At 39.3% G+C, this 22,236-nt stretch overlaps 3 protein-coding genes across 9 annotated transcripts in view; 1 reads left to right on the forward strand and 2 right to left on the reverse strand.

Annotated features, from left to right (window-relative positions):
- LOC116844581 (band 7 protein AGAP004871) overlaps window positions 1-6,870 on the reverse strand; it is a 23,545-nt gene extending 16,675 nt beyond the window's left edge. For 2 of the 6 annotated variants that reach the window (XM_032816310.1, XM_032816306.1), the window contains exons 1-2: window positions 6,508-6,633; window positions 5,839-5,962 (exon numbers count right to left, since the gene is read on the reverse strand). In XM_032816310.1, coding sequence (XP_032672201.1) covers window positions 5,839-5,920 — 82 coding nt within the window. In that variant the 5' untranslated portion in view covers window positions 5,921-5,962; window positions 6,508-6,633. Of the gene's footprint in view, window positions 1-5,838; window positions 5,963-6,121; window positions 6,458-6,507; window positions 6,634-6,689 lie in introns of those variants that run through there. The other 4 variants (XM_032816313.1, XM_032816307.1, XM_032816308.1 and 1 more) reach the window with 4 other exon arrangements.
- Window positions 1-22,154, forward strand: part of LOC116844580 — a 46,205-nt gene extending 24,051 nt beyond the window's left edge. Inside the window, exons 9-10 of one of the 2 annotated variants that reach the window (XR_004378100.1) lie at window positions 20,271-21,855; window positions 22,093-22,154. The gene's annotated coding sequence lies outside the window, so the exon portion shown is untranslated. Of the gene's footprint in view, window positions 1-20,270; window positions 21,867-22,092 lie in introns of both variants that reach the window. The other variant, XR_004378101.1, reaches the window with a different exon arrangement.
- LOC116844577 (glutamate dehydrogenase, mitochondrial) lies at window positions 7,877-19,053 on the reverse strand. The gene is made up of 8 exons (XM_032816300.1): window positions 18,453-19,053; window positions 13,025-13,225; window positions 12,035-12,268; window positions 10,987-11,144; window positions 10,083-10,238; window positions 9,759-9,969; window positions 9,497-9,651; window positions 7,877-9,207 (listed from the first exon to the last, which is right to left on the reverse strand). Exons 1-8 carry the CDS (start codon window positions 18,889-18,891, stop codon window positions 9,091-9,093), a joined length of 1,671 nt encoding a protein of 556 aa, XP_032672191.1. The 5' UTR covers window positions 18,892-19,053; the 3' UTR covers window positions 7,877-9,090.
- Window positions 22,155-22,236: the final 82 nt, after the last annotated feature.

Consider the following 22,236-nt stretch of genomic DNA (forward strand, 5'->3'; position numbering starts at 1 on the left):
CCCCCCCGCCCCCCCCCCCCCCTCCTGTTCGTTCGTTCATTTTCCCTTCGCAGCCCGCGCTTTCCCGTCCGCTCGTCCCGTCACCCGTCGTAACCCGTCCACCCTTTATTCGCGGATGACGGCACACTTGGCCTGCGCTCAGGTGACGCGCCCTTCTCGTCGGGGAAGGGACCGAGCGTCCTCGATACTCCCCCTTTTCGGCAAATATTTACCAAGGGAGGGACGCCGAGAAAATTGACGTTTTATTTCAGTCACGAATCGGCAAGAATCAATCTGGCAGAAGTTGTGTGTTCTCTCCTTCATATTTCTCTCTCTCTTCTCCATTTTCTTCTTCACCTACCCTTAATTAGATCTCCAGCGGCGAAAGAAGACTTTTGGCGAAGCCTTCCGACTCGTGCGAGATTCTGTATAGTCGCTGACAATCGAATTGAAGCCAATTAATGAAAACGAATGAAAATAATTGGAACAATCTGCATTAAGAGATATGATTAATTTCGCCCTCAACAAAACTGTTTCGTAATTTTAACCACAAAAATAGTTAGAATAACCATCTTTCTAATAACACTAACTATTTAACTAGTTAGAATAACCATTGTTTTAATAAGTGTTATTAGAAGGATGGTTATTCTAACTATTTTTTGTGGTTAAAATTACAAAACAGTTTTATTGGGGGCGAAAGTAACCATATTTTTCTCTCAGTATGGTCTCCATTGAATGCAACGGAGTCAGACTTGACTCAAGAATCGAGCCGAACTTTCTGACTGAACCGATACATCGTTGTCAAAAATTTCGCACGTAACTTCCGCCATTGAGAGCAATTCAATTGTGACTACCAGACCTTTTGCATAAAGCTGCCGTGCATGCTTCATGTCTGTTTACGTCGCTCGCGTTGCTTATCGCCGTGTAATCAATTGCGCCGGAAAAAACAGTGCTGTGCAAAACAACAAGCTATCAGATGAGACTATTACGATATTCCACGACACGTCATTCCGCGACAATTTCAGGAAGAGAGAAAGAGAGTATGAGCGAGCAGATGCGCGATTCTATCGTTCGTCATGTGGAATCGAGACCGCGATCGAACTCCTCGTCCCTATAGACGGCGGTTTCGACGGAGTCTCCGTCGAACATCTCGTTCGATCTATTTCCGCGAATAACGCCGCGAATAAAGCCCGCTGATGCGCTTATAGCGCGTCTATAGAAAGCGCTAGGCGCAAGGTGAATGCTAAAACATTCCAAGTTCACGTGTATCCGTCCCAGACCTAGCGAGCCACTTTCCGAGCTTGTGGCGATCTTCGACCGGCTCGAGTTTCCCGCGGCGGAAATGTCGCCGTCTAATTCCGCCATTTTCACTGACGTTAAACGCTCCGTTATCTTTCCTTCCCTTCTTTTTGTTGAACTTCGTGCGATGTTTTTCCCAACATTATCCATGATACAATGAGCTTTATCTCGACGGAAGGGGAGTGCGAGGAGCGTTCCAGACGATATTGATGTGTGATATTGAGTGTGTAATATGTTGATATCAGCTGCAATTGTCGCACGCTTGATCGCCGAAGCTGATACGAACGGGGAGAGATTGTGTATTTATCTGATGAAGTTATTCTCTTCCTCTTTCTGCAGCTTGAAAATTCCAAGCGAGCTTGCGTTAATGGCATAGAAGGTTTCCGATCGAATATCGAGCGTCAAGTAATTGTAATTATTTACAGAATTTATTGTCGAGTGCCTCTTCAGAATTTATCCTTTCGATCCTCTCAGTCAGGGTGTTCTATCTGCGGCACGAACATCCCAAACGAGTTTAGATTGGCGGCGTGATGAATTTCTGATCGAATATCGAGCGTTGAATGGACGTAATTGCTTGCGTCCTATCGAGATTTCCTATTCAACTTAAAATGCACCGTTCCAATTCTGGACGTCAATTACAGATTTCGCCGAGGGATATTGTCCGATAGGCTTTTAAGTACCCGACATACGGGCTAGCGAGGAACGACGCACTAAGATCGACCGTCTATGTGCACGCAAAAAAATTATTTAAAAATTAACAAATATTTATTAGATGGCTATCATTAACTTATTTACTTAAATTGAAATTCTTTTCATTTAAACCGGGTATTGTTTATTTAAGTCGAGTAAATTTAAATAAAGAGGATTTTGATTTACGCTCCTGGCTCCTCGAATCGTCTATCTCTTTTTAATGAAGTCAGAAATAAAAAAATGAATTCTAAAAATTCTTGCGAAATACGTTGAAATAAAAATATACATCCATAAAGTAAAAATTCTTGTGAAATACGTTGAAATAAAAATATGTATCCATAAAGTAACACTTGCAATTAATTAAACAAAAAACTTGTAAGATAGCCGTGCATTCTTATTTTTCTCTAACAATCAATAATTCGTAAATTAACATTGACATACAATTTATCTTCTTACTTGTTTCTTCGCCTATTTCTATTTAAGTTAATTTACAATAAATTATTAATTGTTAGCGCAACAAAGGAATGTACGAAATATCTTATAAATTTATTTAATTGATTGCAAGTGTCACTTTATGGATACATATTTTTATTTCAACGTATTTCACAAGAATTTTTAGCATGCATTTTCTCGCTTTTGACGTTATTAAAGAGATAAACAAATATTTATTAGATCGATACTATTAATATATTTACTTAAATCGTAATTCTCTTCATTTAAACCGAGTATTGTTTATTTAAGTCGAGTAAATTTAAATAAAGAGAATTTTGATTTACGCTCCTGGCTCCTCGAATCGTCTATCTCTTTTTAATGAAGTCAGAAACAAAAAAATGAATTCTAAAAATTCTTGCGAAATACGTTGAAATAAAAATATACATCCATAAAGTAAAAATTCTTGTGAAATACGTTGAAATAAAAATATGTATCCATAAAGTAACACTTGCAATTAATTAAACAAAAAACTTGTAAGATAGCCGTGCATTCTTATTTTTCTCTAACAATCAATAATTCGTAAATTAACATTGACATACAATTTATCTTCTTACTTATTTCTTCGCCTATTTCTATTTAAGTTAATTTACAATAAATTATTAATTGTTAGAGCAACAAAGGAATGTACGAAATATCTTATAAATTTATTTAATTGATTGCAAGTGTCACTTTATGGATACATATTTTTATTTCAACGTATTTCACAAGAATTTTTAGCATGCATTTTCTCGCTTTTGACATTATTAAAGAGATAAACAAATATTTATTAGATCGATACTATTAATATATTTACTTAAATCGTAATTCTCTTCATTTAAATTTTAGTATTGTTTATTTAAGTCGAGTAAATTTAAATAAAGAGGATTTTGATTTACACTCCTGGCTCCTCGAATCGTCTATCTTTTTTTAATGACATCAGAAACGAGAAAATGCATGTTAAAAATTTTTGCGAAATACGTTAAAATAAAAAAATATATCTATAAAGTAACACTTGCAATCGATTAAACAAATTTATAAGATATTCCGTGCACTTTCCTTTTGCTCTAACAATCAATAATTTGTCGTAAATTAACATGATATACAATTCATCTTTTTACTTATTTCTTCACCTATTACTACTTAAGTTAATTTACAATAAATTCCCAGTAAACATGCATGTCTAAAAGATGTCGAAAGATATCTAAAAGATATTATATGCAACATTTTGTTGCATAAGACGTCTTGTAGATATCATTTCGACATCTTTTAGACATGCATGTTTACTGGGTTATTGATTGTTGGAGCAAAAAAGGAGTGCACGAAATATCTTAAAAATTTATTTAATTGATTGCGAGTGTTACTTTATAGATATATATTTTTATTTCAACGTATTTCGCAAGAATTTTTGGCATACATTTTCTCGCTTCTGACGTCATTAAAGAGATAAACAATACGAGGGGCTGGAAACCTTAAAACGAGTAAATTTAAATAAAAAGAATTTTGATTTATGTAAATATGTTAAAGGTACCTGCCTAAAAAATATTTGTTAATTTTTAGATATTTTTTCTCATTAAGAAAATTACTATTTGGAGCGTAATTTGCACGTTACACAACGCACTTAATCCACTTCACACGTCCAGCTGAGATGAGAAGGCCTTTTCAGCAACTTCGTCGATCTCGCTACGCACAAAAAAGGCCGCCAAGTGAATTGTAAATTGCACACGATGCGTGGCTCGCGTAAACGCATGATGCGCGATCTATTTTGGACAACGTGGCAACATATAGCTACTATATTTTCGTTGGCAGCCTAAATATTCGGCCGGGTATACAAAGCGAACGACTTTGGCGTCTACATACGTCGGATATCAGCGAGGATCGTTTGATCGGACGGCGCGAAAGGCCGGCGCATTTCGCGCCTGAATTTGCGGCTCTCAAATTCACTCGCGGAAGAAATGCCTTTGAACGAGAAAGAGGAGACTTAGCCCTGTTCTTTGTAGCTGCACTGTTGAACTGATGCAATATATTGAAGTGGGGCAAATATACGTTTTCTCTAACTTAGCTGCATTCGGCATTGTAAATCGAAGACGTCGGATCGCTTTTTTACCTCGAAAATGCACAGAAGTGAAAGAGATACGAGATCTTTTTTATTTCTATGTATCTTCGAGATGAAAGAGCAATCGATTAAATAAATCTGTGAAATATCACGTGCATTTCTCTTTTGCTTTAATAATCAATAATTTGTCGTAAATTAACCTGAATAGAAATAGGCGAAGAAACAGGTTAAGAAGATGAATTGTATGTCACGTTAATTTACAACAAATTATTGATTGTTAAAGCAAAAGGGGAGTGCACGGAATATCTTAGAAATTTGTTTAATCGACTGCAAGTGTTACTTTATGAATATATATTTTTATTTTAATTTATTTCGCAAGAACTTTTAGCATGCATTTTCTCGCTTCTGACATCACTAAAAAGAGATAGACAGTGCGAGAGGCCAGGGGCCTTAAAAAATCCTTCCTTGAGAAAAAGAGAAAGGAGTTCGCCGAAAGTTCCTGCCGACAGTTTCCCGGGGAAACCCTCTTCAATATCGCTCGCGAATGTCAAAGGTGACGTGACAGATGGCGAGTACAAACTTAGCTCATATTCTGTCCCCGTAATAATGCTCGATTGGTTGAAATCGCAAATGCACGAGACTCTACCGGGGCCGCAATATTGAAGTTCGACTGCGTATAGAAGTATTTGACCTTCTTTACACTTGTCGAATAATTCATTTCTCGCGCTCGTGTGTTTCAACGCGGCAACGTTACAGTTCCTTGGAGACTTCGGATACGTATATTCTCGTCTGATATTCGCCACGTATACTCTAAGGAATAATCGTTGACATTAATGAGGGGAGCCACCGTGCCTCCCGCGAAATACCCGACGGAAAGAGCGGCGTAATTACAATGGAGGAAACGCGACTCTCTCGTATCAAGATGACTCGAAAATCAGCAGTTACGATCAATCGTGATAGCACGACGAGAACTCGAGGAAAAATCTCGAAACTCGTTTCTTGTTTTTCCTTGTAAGAAAAGTTAAGGTAGAGTTTAAGCCTGATCTACAATATGCTTTTGCGTCCTGTTTTTTATCTTCTGACTTTTTCTGGCTTAAAGCTTAAAGTTTGAGTCAGAAAGAGAAAAAGAGAAAGAAGCAGGAATAACACATGATAGATCAAGCTTAAGCCAGAAGAAGACAGAAGACAAGAAACAGAACACAAGTAGCATATTGTAGATCAGGCTTGAGACGCGGCGAATGCGAGGCATGAATTCGCGCGATTGACTCTTCCGTTACACACACACACACACACACACACACACACATATGCAGTTAAACTCTAATTGTTGCTCAGAGATGACTCACAGCCAATGATCCGCTTGCGGATGTCGTCGGGCCGATTGTTGATCTGAATCGTCGATCCATTGCTGTTGCTTATGGTCGCCATAGGTATGTCGGTGGGGTTAACGCGCGATTCGAACCTCGCCACCTAGAAGCGAACAAATTCGAAAAGATCCGTGAGAAAACGCGCCTTCCAGTACGTGGGCGAGAAGATGCCTCCGGTTTGAAGTCGTATCTACGCGCACAGGAGCGTCTCTTAAGCGTTGCTATCGATCAAAAAGGAGCGGGAAGAGAGAAGAAATAATACCGAATATCCCCGAGGATATTAATCCCTTTCAGCGTGACACTACCACGATCCCCGTTGCGATGTCAAGCGCTCGACTCTGAACGCATCTAACGCGTCCATCGTCATTAATACAAGATAACACATAGGTGGGCGCATCAGCGACACGCGATTACACTCTAGATCCGCGATAACGGGCGCACAATCTAATCGCACTTCTGTCCTTATCGCACTCGCGAATGCACTGTAGGGAGAAAGGGTGAAAGAGAGAGAGAGAGAGAGAGAGAGAGAGGGAGCGAAAGAGCGTCGAAGGGTGGTGGTTTTCGCGTCCTCGTTCGGCTCCCCTGCCTGGGCCGCGAATTCGCTCTCAGAGAGGTCGTCCACCCTTCTCGCCCACCCTTATTATTCACCCTTGGAATTCCGTAGCGGCCAATGGCCGACAGGGTCTCCCGTAATCTCGCGCTCCCGTAGTGCTCGCGACGATGATCGCGAGAGATCAGAGGCAGCCTCCGGAGGATCGCTCGACTAAACTGGACTCTCTCTCTCTCCCGCGTGCGTCAACACTACCCTCGCCCTTCCCGCCAGTTCCCACCTTGCGCCGCCGATGGTGTGCACCGTTCAGCAGGAGTAGTGACAGGACGAGTGAGAAGTTGTCGTCGCGGCGTCGCGACGCTTTATGGAACGGCCGGGCGCCGCCCTGTGTGGTGGTAGTGTGTGCACGCGGCTGTCCGTCCCGGCTGTGCACGAGCGTCGACGTGCATACACGAGCTATTTGCGGATATCGCGAGGCGACGGTGTCCGCGTACCGAAACGTGCGCTCTCTCTCTCTCTCTCTCGCGAGCCAATACGATCCTTCAGAAATTCACCCGCGGCCGAGAGATAAAAATATATCCACCGTTCTGTGGATCGCGATATGATCGATTTCTCCCTCTCCTTGCCTCTTCCCTCCCTCTCCTTTGGAAATTATGTTCAATTCTCCGTGACATTAAATGCACGTACTTGCGTTCCTGGGAAATAAAAGTCAGCTGCTTATGTAGAAACCAAAGTGCCACGTCACGGACTTGTCAGGGCATTAATCTCCGCATGAAATCCAACACGTTTCATTTTTGGGTTGATGCGTCTACAGGTGGCGTCGACACCTTCGGCGACGTGGACGTCGCCTGTCCAACGCAAAATCTGTGTTGGTTTTATCTTGTACGTGGGCTCGCGTTAGTTTGATTTCATCTTTGTGATAGACGATCGCTTCTGATCGTTGACGTTTACACAGCCGCTCAGAAGGGTAGCTTATCGATCGGAAAGTCGATATCTGGTTACTAAGAAATTGCTTAAAATAAATTACGTATGATATTGTTTTTTGCGTTGAAAAATTAACTGCATCCTACGAAAGAGTCAGGACAGTTTTATCGTTCCACAAACTGGGCTTGGTATTTGAATAAAATCAATAGTTTTCTTTTTTCTTCTTTTGTCAATATGTATTTCACGTTGATATCGCTTTTCATCGTTTATCATCGCCTCTCGATAATGTATCTAACGTTGAGAAGAGCCAAGTCGTTCTGCTTGACATAAAGTACGTATTTCGCGCGTATATATTTTGTGCACGATTCATCGGCGTTGAATAAAACACGTGAGAACGAGCACACTTGCACTGTGCAGCGGCGAACTCGTGCCTTCCTTCATACGTATATATCTACCAATAAAAACGGCGAGTCAAGGATACCGAACGGAAAGTACAAAGGGTCAGTAACCAACGTAAATGAAAGCGACGAGGACGAAGTGTGCTGCAGTCATAATCCCATTAGTTGGTTTATTTTCACGATTCCAATCGAAACAATGGCATGCCTGACAAACAGTCTGCTGTTGTACGCGTCGAATGTCGTCGACAGAGGCGTTTCGCGTACATACGAAAATCGGAAGTCTCCCGTTTCGGAATCGAGTATATATCTTACGAGCGTGTCCTTTTCTTCAACGGAATCTTAACGTGCGTGTAACGAGCGAATACTATGTACTGCTGTACCGCGTTGCGTCGTTCTCCTCCTCCTCCTCCTCCTCCTTGATAACAATGAACTCTCTCGTCGTGAGATTAACATTCTCAAATACTTTCACTTTGTTGGCGCGATAAAATATCATGCGATGTCATTATAATTGTACCTTCGAACAGAAACGACGGATCACAACAAACAGCTATCCGACTCGACCGCGTGTCGCAATCTTATATGTGTATATATATGTGTATATATATATATATTATACGTTATATGCATAAAAAGTGAAATATAAAAATGCACTGGTCTTGCGTCTGTTCCGTAATCTATTCTTGCCGACAGAGGTCGATGTCTTCCTTCCAATCATAGCTACCATCATAGTGTTCTTTCAACAGCTTCGCGTAATATCCGACTTTTACATGAACTTTCTATATATGTACTAGGCAAATTGTTTACGATGCAGAGAACGTGACGGATGATAAACACATACACTCGTCTGCGAAACAGTCTGAGAATTTCTTTGATAAAGTTAGGAGGAGCATCAGATACGAGCCATTCACGACCTTACGCGTTACTCCGTTAACCTGACAGAAGTGACGATACACAAGACATGCAACGTCACAGCTGCAAGGAGTACTCAAGGAAAACGGAAATATCTTTATTATGTTTTCATATTACAGATAAGAGTATAATAATAATAAAAGAGGCCAATAATCACGTCGTGTATCGTCGGCTTCAGTCACGATCGATTACCACGCGAGCACGTAAGCAATCGTGACTGTGGCACGAGCCTCTAATTTTATCTGCGTTCAAACCGTTCCGTAAACGAGTGTACAGGATACTGTTCATCGTTGCTGCTTGACACGATGAACAACCGCTGAGTTATCCCTTGATTGAGTTGCCTCTTGAGCGATACGAAGTCACTTCTTTTGTAGTCACACTGTAAAACTGACTCTGCCTTGCTTTTTTTTTTTTTTTACAATTCGCCGCGCTTAATCTTGTGACTAATACTTAGAAAGCGAGACCGGCTTCTGAGTAAGTGGTGAATATCTTCTCGATCGAGTTCGCGTATGCGGCCGTCCTCAGATCGAGACCAAGGTTGAATTTCATGGCAGTCTTCATAATGGCCTGCAATAAAAATAATACGAAACTATTTGTGTCCGGCTCTGTTTCGGTCTACAAAGTGTATCTTAAAATAAATTAGCTCAGTCAAGAAGCGTTTTCAGTCTCGGCGCCGTTTTCTATTTTCGACGGCAAACCGATTACCCTCTGTTTTTCCATCAGAACGTTGCTAGTGGAAACAGACAACCGCGGCGATTACGCGGTCAATGAGGGTAACTCATTTCGCAACGATCGAATTTGACACGAAAATCGATCTTTTTGACTGGTCCAACGTTATCGATCGGTCGATAATTACCCTGGCGGATCTCTCCATCGTGTAATCCAGACCGGAGTGGACGATGTCTTTCTCGGAAGCACCAGATATACGTTTCTGGAAGGCCTCAGACGGCGTAACAGGAATACGGCCACCGACGCGACCGAACCTGCGCTCCAAGGATTCCTGTACCGATTCTGCGAGCGTAAATCAATGTATTAATCGCATTATAATACGGAAATAATGCGCGTCTGCGATGCGAATTAAACGTATCTAGTCGTTGCACGACGAGTCTGACACGCACCTAAGAGATGGTGATTGGATTCTCTCTCATACTTGAATGTCAAACGGCCGTACGACACATGGTTCAAGTTCTTAAGCCACTCGAAGAACGAGACTGTAACACCACCGGCGTTAATATACAAGTCCGGAATTACGAGGATATTTCTGTCAATTAAAATCTTGTCGGCGGCGGGAGTTGTCGGTCCGTTGGCAGCCTCCGCGATGATCTTTGCCTGCGTGGAGAGTGCGATTCAGATTGCACGTTCTTGATTGCGGGTCGATATAACTCGTTATTATAATTGACTTGTCGAGTTGATTATTTATTAGTGCAAAATGCGATTCCTACCTGAATACGTCCAGCGTTTTCTTTGGTAATTACTTTCTCTATGGCAGCGGGTATAAATATATCACATGGTTCATACATAAGATTCTCGCCTTCGTATGGCTTGGCTCCGGGGAAGCCGACGATGGTGCCGTTCTCTATGCGATACTCTTCCAATTCCTGAAACACGGAGAAAGAATTTAGAAATGGATTGCAACAGAATATTATTATAGAATACTATAAACTACCAGTCTGAAGAGGAAAGATTGAAAAGGATATGGGATGGTAAGTTAGACAAAGAGAAAGAAAGGACTTTAACAAAGTTATGGAAGGTAAAAGCAAGGAGAAAGAATTGTGGGTCAATGAGAAATGTAAAGTCGTAAGAATAGGAAAAGGAAAAGAAAGAGTAAAAATAGGAAAGAAGTAAGAATAGGTAAGAATAGGTAACAGATTTAAAAAGAGAAGGATGACGGATGCCAAATAAGATGTGCAATGTAACTAGGTTATAGAGAAAGTATTTAATAGAGTAAAATTGAAAGCAGTTATGTTAGACATAAGAATAGAAGGTTAAGTGTTAAAGTAAAAAGTAAAGGTTAAAAGTTAAATGTGTAAGGATATAAAAATTAAGGCAAAGATGTAAAATAAGATAGTAATTAAGATAAGAGATAATGTAAGGGTAACTGTAGGGAGTAGGTGTGCGGATAAGTGAGATAGAAAAATTATAAGCCAAGTCCCTTTCTGGCAATGTAAGCTGAAGTAAATAAATATATATATATATAAACTACCAGTCGAATAATACTATAAACTGATAGATCAATACTATAATACTAAATAAATACTAAACATGTTGTCGTATTCGACATGGAAAGAAGGTAATCACGATAGAGTTAAGCTGAGATAAGTGCACGAGGGAATTACGAGGAATTACCTTCGGATCGATGCCCTCTGAGTTGTAAATGGATCCGTCGTGCTCGATTACACCAATACAGGCGGCACCAGCGCGATGCAAGTAACGCATGGAATGCAAACCTACGTTACCGAAACCTTGCACAATGAAAGTTTTGCCTCCCCAGCCTGGCGTGGTGCCTGCGAATTATTACGTGCATTAAATAGACACGCATATAATATACGACATATAATACATAATTATCGTACATATTCAAAGAGTTTGGTTTGATTTTCTGCCTTCTTCGACAGTGAATTTACGATTTACCATGACGATAAACGAATGCTGCCAGAACATAGATAATAGTGACTATTCACTTAATATAATTGGTCCATTGAATGTAAAAAAACTGAATTTGTAAAAACAAAAATTAAACCAAACTTTTTGATCGGTTACAATAAGGCCGATTTTTTAATAACAGTTTAAACTTGGACTCAAGTTTAAACTCTTCTACTAATGCGTTTGTTTTGTTTAAAGCTCCTGGCCTCTCACATTGTCTATCTTTTTTTAATGAGGTCAGAAGCGAGAAAATGCATGCTAAAAATTCTTACGAAATATTAAAATAAAAATATATATCTAAAATATATATAAAAAATATATATAAATATATATATATATATATATATATATATATATATATATATAAAGTAACATTTGCAATCGATTAAACAAATTTGTAAGATATTCTGTACACTCCTCTTTTGCTTTAACAATCAATTTTTCGTAAATTAATGTGACATGCAATTCATTTTCTTACCTATTTCTTCGCCTATTTCTATTCAAGTTAATTTACAATAAATTATTAATTGTTAGAGCAAAATGGGAGTGCACGAAATATCTTACAAATTTATTTAATTGATTGCAAGTGTTTCTTTACGGATATATGTTTTTATTTTAACGTATTTCGCAAGAATTTATAGCATACATTTTCTCGCTTTTGACGTCATTAAAGAGATAAACAAATATTTATTAGATAGATACTATTAACATATTTACTTAAGTCGAGATTCTCTTTACCAATCATGCGTACCAATCATGCTCATGTAGTTGGCTTCGTTAATGAAGTTTTCCAGACCATGGAACACGCCGCGTCCTGTCGCAGAGATGCGACCGTGAATGCCACCTTGATTGATGGGTTTGCCAGTGACGCAAGCATGAGCGTTAATGTCGAGATGGCCGATAGTCTTCGCATAAGTGTCGGCTATCCAAGACATTTCTCGTTCACCTGTGCCCATATCAGGTGCGGGAACATCGACACCAGGTCCTGAGGAGTGACAATGGAGCCTTTGAGAAATGTCGTACATAAGAGCGAACGTCGCATGTTATCCATCGTTAAAGGGGCGCGCTGTATACATATTTGTAAATAAATGACCGTTCTATCGAGCGAGGTAAATAATTCATAGTGTATGTTAATTCACCTGCGATCTTATATCGCGAGTGGACAGCGCTAATCTGTTTGCACATTTCCTGCGCCTTCTAATCTCACGTCGGTGCTTATCTGTCGTTATCTGTCTAAACGCTACCGTGATTCGCCTGCGACACTCGACACGGACGACGTTAGCGAATCTCGTTTTCTTGTTTTCGCGAACTCTTGAGCAAACAGAAACGCGTGAGAGACTCGCCACGTGCGTTTGCGCTCGCGGACTAATAAATTTGTATGACAGTCAATCGGGCCGTAAAATACAGCTGTTATCTGCCACGTGTTTGTTTGCGCTGTTGTGCGCGTGTGATGTAACCGATGGCGTAGACGGCCACGTCGATCGTACGAATTTCCTGCGCTGATAAACATTTCGCGAGCGCGCACACAGCCTAGGTAGGTGGTTCTCTCGCGTCCTCTCGGCGGCATCTAAAATTATCGCGCGAACGTCACGCCTCTCTCGCGCGCATCGCTCTGTCACACCCATTTGTACGATGATGTAACCGCAGAAGGAGATTATCTCCGTCGTAGTCGGTCGAGTCTTCTCAGCTTTTGTCGCCGCCCCTCCTCTTCCCTTCAGCTTTCGATACAAAAGCTCCTTACCGATGAAACCTTTCTTCGCCAATTCCAGTGTGAATCGCCTGGTGATCTTCTCCAGCTCGTGCTCGGAGTAGTTCTTAGGGTTGATCTTAATGCCTGCTTTCGCACCTCCAAAGGGCACATCGACGCACGCACACTTGAACGTCATCAAAGCTGACAGAGCCTTAACTTCGTCCCGTGACACGTCCATTGAGAAACGGATACCTGTAAACATGTGGCGATTAATTAACTAATTACTAATTGCAATTAACTAACTAAAATTAAACAATTAACTAATTAACTAATTATTATTCGCAAAATGCGAAAGTATATATTGTCAATCTTTCAACGTCTGGAATGACGATTGTCTTGTAAGCGAGAAAAGCCTTAGACGAAAAAATAAATATACAATAATATAATAATACAATAATTACTTGTAATTACATTGTAATTAAATTTTTTATATATTATTATTATTACTATTGTTTAATTATGTTCATACGCAGTTAATTTTATCATTTCCGCAGTTTCAGCTCCTTCTTTTTGGGAACTTTTCTCGCTGGTTGCATCACGACTTGTCAGACACTTAGTGTAATTCGGAAGAATAAATGTGTCGTCATTATGACGCGTATGTGAATTTGTCGTCGCATAATCTTAACGTCTCGGCGAGTTAGAATACGCGGCACGCTTTTGTCTTCATTCATTATCGCGAAATCGGTCTGCAAAGCGAGAAGCTTATAAAAGAGGTCTAAAAATAATTCCATCTATCGCTCCACGAGCGCCTTTCAACCCACACAAACACGAATACACGTGCACGTCCGCAGCCATACGATATTTGCCCTCCGATTTTCGTTTCGTGTCTAAATTTTCACGAGGCACGTCCGCTGGTTAACGGGGTTTCCTTAGCGACACTCGAAACTCGCCCACCACGTGACGTCGTATTTTTGCTACCTTGTGTAACAGCGGAGAAGTAGACGCACAAATATGCGATCTCCTCGTGGTACCCATTACCTAATCCAACACAACAATCGTAACTTTACCCAGCTGCAAATTTTGCACGTCGCTTTCCCAGATTGCACAGAGAATTCAAAAAGAATTCAGTCGTGTGTCACCAATTCTGAGTTCATTTTCAAATGCAAAAAGAAATCTTTTTGTATCTGAAAATGAACTCAGAATTAGTGACATGTGTGACTGAATTCTTTTTGAATTCTCTGTGCTATCTGGGTTTCCACAGATCATCTCTGCAGTCGCAAATGGACATTTCTACACAGCTAAACGCAGATATCCGCGGACAAATACGCACAGATCAACGATCTATATTTTAATTATCCGATATCTACCTAGAAATTTACACTGAGAGAGAAAAAATACCCGAAAAATTACATTACTTGGCCGGTACTAATAACAAATTTATATGAATCTAAATTTTTTTTATTTAAATAGAACAAACAACTGCTTTCATGAGAAGCTAAGATTTTTTTAAGATTTCCTTAAGAGGATGCTGGAGTCGATGACAAACTCGAGTAATGTCGCAGAGACGATCGTCACTAACATAATCACGCCTTTTCCTATTTCTTGTACATATATAAACAATATTTGGTTTAAATAAAGAGAATTTAGATTTAAAGAAATATGTTAATTAAATAAATATGTTTAGATTTAAATAAATATGCAAGCCCACCAAAGAAATATTTATTGGTTTTAAGATAATTTTCCCCTCAGTGCACGAGTGCATTCCGATGCGAAGCCGTTCGCGACTCGTGGCATTTCTGAAGAATCCCGAAAAGTTAAGGGAACTCGTCCAGTGAGGATTGTTGACTCGAAATGTCATATCATTGTCATTAAACGCGACTGCGACAGATTCCCGACTTAAGCCCAGTTCCACAACCTCCGTTTAACTTTAACTACCGGTTAAGTCTCAACAGTGATTGGTTAATTCTGATTAACTCTTCTTAACACTAAATGCGATTGGTCAAGTCCACTGGAATAGTCAGTTAACTAGAGGTTGTGGAACTGGGCCTTATTCTCGGCCGCTCGCTCATAGTTTGGCGCGCGCGAATGAAAAGCTCAGACGGCTCGGTGGCGCTCATCACGAGTTTTTAATTGTGTCGCCGAATCGTAATATCATTAATCGCCGGCTTTCGCACCCGGCCAAATTCCAACAGCTACAAAGCTACATATATGTTTCGAATACTTGTCCCACATTGTTTAGTTCCAACTCAAACCGACATCGCGATAAGCGGCTAAGAGGAACTTATCGCGCGATTAATTGATTCAATTAATCAGCTGCGCGACGCAAGATACGTGGGCTGTCTTTTTCCTCTTCACATCCCGCGATAAATGTTGGTATTTTTCATTAATGAGACTCGATCTAGTTTCGTTGTTTTCACACGGGAAAAGGGAGAGATGTAACGTCGCCCTATTGAAATTATTTCGGCGCGCGTCTCCTTGCTCGCCTTTACTGCGAGTCTCTGGGCGAGCACAATTTTCACATCGAACGCGTGCACATCTGACCTTCATCGGACAAGGTTAAAGTCGTAATCGCCGAAGCCGCAAAACTCGAGGACGTGTCGGGCGTTTAGCGTGCACAACCTGATAACAGAACGCAACCTGATAACTGAACGCACAAATACCGATGGCTCGGTGATTAATCGAAACTTTTTCGCAACTCCTTGCAACATCCGATTATTGACGAGAAACCGAAGGCCCGATAAAGGCTCGACACTTGTCCTTCGCGATGAGACTTGCATCCACTGCGTAAATCGTGCGCGAACGACGATACAATCTTTTTTTACGTCGGATAATGAAAAGAGAAGAAGGGAAATGCGACTCGACATTTCGGCTCACACGAATATCGATCGTGTTGTTTGAATATGTGTACTTGTGGCATGTAAAATTCCTCACAGTTAGGACACCGTCCGCCATTTGTAGGAAGGATATGTGTGAGTGAGAGAGAAGGCGCGCGCTTCGTCATTTGAGCGCCTCTCTCTTTCACTCTCACCACGTCATTCCTAAAAATTGCGAACAGGATGCGGACTGAACAAGAATCATCGTACTTTGTCCTAACGATAACTAGAGGAATTTTAGTCGCGCGATTTTATCGGGTCCGTCAAAATTTTAATGTCACTTTTGACTTGAACTTTTTCTTTCTAATATCTGTCTATTCTGAAGGATCAGTGTGTATTTAATATACCCCGGGAAAAAAGATTATATATAATATATTATATAATTATATATAAATATATATAATCATATAATTTATTTATTAATTATAAATAATATATTATATAATATATTATATTATATATAATATATTATATAATTATATAAATATATAATATAAAGAAAAAGAAAAAGGATAAAGTGAAAAGGGGTAAAGGAAAGAATAAAGAGAGAGGAGAATTTAATGTGATATAGATATAGAAAGTATGGAAGAATGGAAAGGATGAAAGAATGGAGGATGTGTGGAATGTGTGAGGTAGTTGTTTAATGTAAACCAAGTCCCCTTCTTGGCTATTTAATGTATATAGCTGAATGGTAATAAATTATTATTATTATAAATATATAATATATTATATAATTATATAAATATATATGATTATATATGAGTTTTGTCCATATATGTGACCTTATATATGATCATTCAATTATATATGTCCATATATAAAACGAAAATTGTCAAATGAGAAAAGGAAAATATAATTTGATTTGATTAAACGTCGATATCATGAGCTACCATAAACATAAGCATTTATTTTAATTGTATCTTCACAATAGTATTCTTTTCAATGTCGACATATGTAATTATATATGATCATATATAACCATGTATGGATAAAATTTATATATAAACTTTTTTTTCCCGGGACATGGAAACTGAAGTCTTACTTGGCGCCTTTAAATGGCAGGAAACATACGAAATTATTCTAGATAGAAGCCTCTTGGTAAAGCTGATAGGTAAAGCAGAATCAAAAGGACTTGAGAGAGATGTACACTTAAGATTCCTGACCTCTCCCATTGTTTATGTCTTTTTAATCACTTTTTAATCTCTTTTTAAATTTGTCGTAAATTAACGTGACATACAATTCATCTTCTTAACCCATTTCTTCGCCTATTTCTATTCAGGTTAATTTACAATAAATTATTGATTGTTAGAGCACAAAAGGAGAGTATACGGAATATCTTACAAATTTGTTTAATCGATTGCAAGTGTTACTTTATGAATATATATTTTTATTTCAACGTATTTTATAAGAATTTTTAGCATGCATTTTCTCGCTTCTGACATCATTAAAAAAAGATAGACAATGCGAGGGGCCAGGAGTCTTAAAAATTGCTATTCTTATTCTTAGAAAAATCCTCTAAAATAGACACCAAGTATAGAATATTACAAACATAAGATTTATTCCTTTTGTTTTGAGGGGAAATTCTCCTCTTGTGCAGAAATATTTTGCACCTACCTATTTTAGAGGATTTTTCTAAGAACATCAATTTTTCAATTAATTTAAGAATATACATTTTTTAGTATAGACTTCAGAGTCAAAATAAACATTAAATGGAATATTGAGGTAGAGAGCAGGATCAAAATTTCGACTGGGGCGTTTCGTGATGTAAAATGTGCGCATGACAATTCGGATGATGTTTCGAGTATGCAGTCACGTGCGTGAAAATAGCGCGTCTCTTATCACTGTCGGCACAAAGATAATTTTCCTTATCAGCCGGTCAGTCGATTATTACGACACACTACCTATCTTTGAAGAAGTCTCGCCGGCAGCATCCTTGAGTCGAGAGGATGCAAAGTAAAATTCGCGCACGACGACACGACGAATATTCTCACGGAGGAGAAATAACGTTCCCGGATCTCGCCGAAGCTGCGGAAGCAAATTTTGCGCAGTGTCCGCTATAAATTGCGGCTTGCTAATTGAGAATGTAGCTGACAGAGACTGCTGACAGAGTAAACTGGCAGATCAATGGCAAGAACCGCGGACAGGATCTGCCGTTTCCCGAGCACTCGAATGCATTCCAGTGGAATTAGCACGAGAAACTCTGAGGTCGGTTTCTGCAATAACAAAGCTACGCGGCGGAATACGGGCTAATTGTGAGCGCAATTAGTGCCGCAAAATGCGTCGTTCGTCCGCTGTCATATCGCTAACACTTCATTTGTTCATTCATCGTGTTGTCCATGAATCTATTTAATATTTCATTAAATGTTTAGTTTATGATTTTACGAGTATATATCGGATAAATTTGATACAACTTACAGTTAAATCATATCCGTATATTAGATATTTAATGAACGTAGTGCATGAAATAAGATCCCCAGTCGATGGGATCGAAAGGTCGAGGTGTCGAAGGGATGACGAGTGACTTTCGGCAGGTAGAAAATCGCGCACGCTTGAAAATCGTGATCGACGAGGGACGGACAAAGGATCAAAACAACGAAGAGTCGTACCTCCTTTGCACGGTGTTCGATGGGTCGAATGCTGGGCGCGATAGCCGGTGATCATCTCGTAGTCGCCGGAGTCACGTCTCAGCGGGAACGTGGTCTCGAGAATGTGATCGCACGGCTCCATCAGCATCAGGATACCCTTGACCTTCTTCTTGCGCTCCTCCACGGTGAGCCGCGATCGCTTGCCCACATCCTCGACCAGCTTCTCCTCGACGATCTGGCAGGCGCGATGGAAGAAGTACTCCACCATGTCGAAGAACTTGGGATTCGGCGCGGTGGGCACGTCCGCCAGCCGGTCCGGGATCTGGTGGTCGGCGTAGCCGCGGGAGCTCGTCTGCACGGCAGCCGGGAGGACGCGCGCCAGCATGCCTCGCAGAACGTCGTTGCACGGCGCCTGCTTCAGGGCGGTCGAGGAACGCGCGAGGCCTCGGACGTGGAACATTTTCGGGCGACGACGACGGCGACGAGAGGGAGAAGAAGGACGTGGACGAGGACGATGACGATGACAGTCACGACGACGTTCGATCCGAAGATCCGTGCGGCTCCGATCGCGACGACACTAACTCAACACAATCCGTCGGCCGACTGCGTCCGATTACCCGCGACTCTTCGCGACGGGAACGTGCGATGCGCGTCGATGCTTCGACTCTCTCGTCTGCGAGAGTGTCTATCGATAGTTGTCGTCGGTTCGACTGTCCGCCAGGTCGATAGTCCCGATTCGATACCATCGATTTCCCTCTCTGAGGGCCGGTAGTTTTAATTTCTTGCTAAGTTAAGGCTTCTGCCCCTCGCATTGTCTATCTCTTTTTAACGTCAGAAGCGAGAAAATGCACAAATAATTTATCGCAAATTAACCTGACTAGAAATAGGCGAAGAAATAGGTTAGGAAGATGAATTGTGTGTCACGTTAATTTATGACAAATTATTGATTGTTAGAGCAAAAGAGGAGTGCGCGGAATATGTTATAAATTTGTTTAATGGGCGGTTTTATTTATCATAAAATAAATGCATTAGCAGTTATTTTATGATAAATGTCTTTTGATAATCATTAATTTCTTATTCATAGAATTTATAAGTACTGTGTGCTTAATAGTATTCATAATTGTTGTCGACTTAAAATTTAAGTTTGTGTTAATAATAATAACACTTTTATTAGTACAGAAAAAAAGATTAATATTATAGAGCATGCAAAAAGAAGAAGAAAACCATCGATGAGACAACAGCTGCAAGTATTGATTTACTTGAGTGCAAGAAAATTTTAGTCTAGAAAAACAAATTGTCATTATTTGAAACTTATCTCACATAAGGTTTAATCGATTGCAAGTGTTACTTTATGGATATATATTTTTATTTTAAGGTATTTTTACGTCTTTTTATTTTCACGTATTTCGGAAGAATTTTTAGCATGCATTTTCTCGCTTCTGACGTCATTAAAAAAAGATAGACAATGCGAGGGGCCAGGAGCCTTAAAAATTGCTCTTCTTATTCTTAGAAAAATCCTCTAAAATAGATACCAAGTGTAAAATATTCCAAATATAAGATTTATTCCTTCTGTTTTGAGAGGAAATTCTCTTCTTGTGCAGAGATATTTTACACCTACCTATTTTAGGGGATTTTTCTAAGAACATCAATTTTTTAATCAATTTAAGAATTCGATCAATCTATCTAAGAATTCTTGCGAAATACGTTGAAATAAAAATATATATCCATAAAGTAACACTTGCAATCGATTAAACAAATTTGTTTAATCAATTGCAAGTGTCATTTTATGGGTATATATTTTTAATTAAATAGAACATTCAACTTACGTGTCCATTTCAGAAGACGTATGGAGGATTTAATCGCTACCTTGGACAAGAAAATGGATACTCATAGAAAGGGACTTGAGAAGATACAGCAGAAAATGGATACTCATAGAAAGGGACTTGAGAAGATACAGCAGACATTTCAGCAAGCTCAGATGAAAGCGTCGCTTTCCCAACAGAAAGCATGACATCACAGTCGCAATAGCTTTGTGAGATTATATTCAATCGTGTAATTAACATTTAAATGTCAACATACTTGTTGAAATGTAATTAACGTTTAAAGTCAACAACGTCCCTCGCTATATGAGCAATGTAAATTTTCTGTTTTATTTATTTTATACTACGCAATGTTTATTAATAATGAGTTACCCAGCTATATGTGTCACAATAACTCAAACGCAATTTATTTAAATTGAATCTATTTAAGTTTGTTTTAATAACAACACTTTTATTAGTACAGAAAAAAAGATTAATATTATAGAGTATGCAAAAAGAAAAAGAAAACCATTGATGAGACAACAGCTGCAACACTGAAACTGCAAGTGTTGATTTACTTGAGTGCAAGAAGATTTTAATCTAGAAAAACAAATTGTCATTATTTGAAACTTATCTCACATAAGGTTTTCAGATCTAATCTAAAGTTAGATTTCAATTGTTTATTTGAATCATAAAATATGTAACATGTATATATTGATATACTGAAAAACTGACATCTAACTCTAAATATAAATCTAAGACCTTTGTACATTAATAGTTGTTATCTGAAACAATGCTTCATATGAGATATACAGATTTTTATTTAGAGTTAAATCAAAGTACTTCAGTTCAATTATGATTCATATGACATTTATATCTGGAATCGTAATTCGTCTAAAAATCTAACTCAGAATTCATCTGAGTATTTCAGTTAAGATGAGTTTCAAGTAATAACTATTAATACAATCCTATAAGGCTACTATTGAATTTTATTGGGTCTACTCATACTGCAACCACTCAATGAGCTTTTGAATCTGGTCGATATACTTTTAGATTTCATCAAAATTTAAATACAAACCACAAGCTACAAATTAGAATTAGCAGTTGTAGCACTGGATACATTTATAATTATAATTAGTCATAAAATTTTTTGTTGAAAATGAATGGAGCAAATAACATCCAGTCTATTTTTTTTGTTACGATATTTTTTGATGCAATAAGATGCTGGCATTTTACGACAGTAATTTAATGGCCACGTTGACTCACATTGTACGTTTAGTACTCACATTAGTACTCACATAAGTGGCACGTCACACACACAGGACCACCGCCATTTTCTCGCATACAACCGGAAACCTCATGCGACGCAAGTTCGAAGCCTCAGTTAGCAATCTAGTTTAGTATAGACATCTGTGTTTGACAGATACACACGCATGTATCAAAACGACTCCGCAAAATTCATGGACTTGCTACTTCAACAATGTCATTAATCCGTAGAAATTAAAATTGTTACTTAGAGATTTTTGTTAATACCATCATTTTCCCATCTAGTTTTCGGGAAAATGTCGTGTAACCGTTCCAAAGTCTCCGCTACGAGCCGCCACTTTCTTTGACGAGGAACTGAGGTAGTAAAATTGTAAGATAACAACTTTTGTACCTGATAAGGAAGAAAGAGACTGTATGGTTCTCTAATAGGACCTTAACTTAGTTTCCGCCCAAAAAATACTGAGAAAAAGCATTTATTGTAAAAAATTTATTTAAATTATTTCAATGAAAATATTTTCCATCACTTTCTACAACTTTTTGCCATCTTTCTGGCAACTGGGCGATACCATCTCGATAAAACGATGTTTGTTTCGAAGCAATCCATTCGTCCACCCATTCTCGCACTTCTTCAACATTTCGGAAGCGTGTACCACTCAAGCCGTGCTGCATCGATCTGAACAAGTGGTAATCAGAAGGCGCTATGTCTGGTGAGTACGCTGGGTGAGGAAGAGTTTCCCATT

The sequence above is a fragment of the Odontomachus brunneus genome, unplaced genomic scaffold (assembly GCF_010583005.1).
Source record: "Odontomachus brunneus isolate Ranch 3 - 2012 unplaced genomic scaffold, Obru_v1 Obru_scaffold_042, whole genome shotgun sequence".
In the NCBI taxonomy this organism is placed as follows: Eukaryota; Metazoa; Arthropoda; class Insecta; order Hymenoptera; family Formicidae; genus Odontomachus; species Odontomachus brunneus.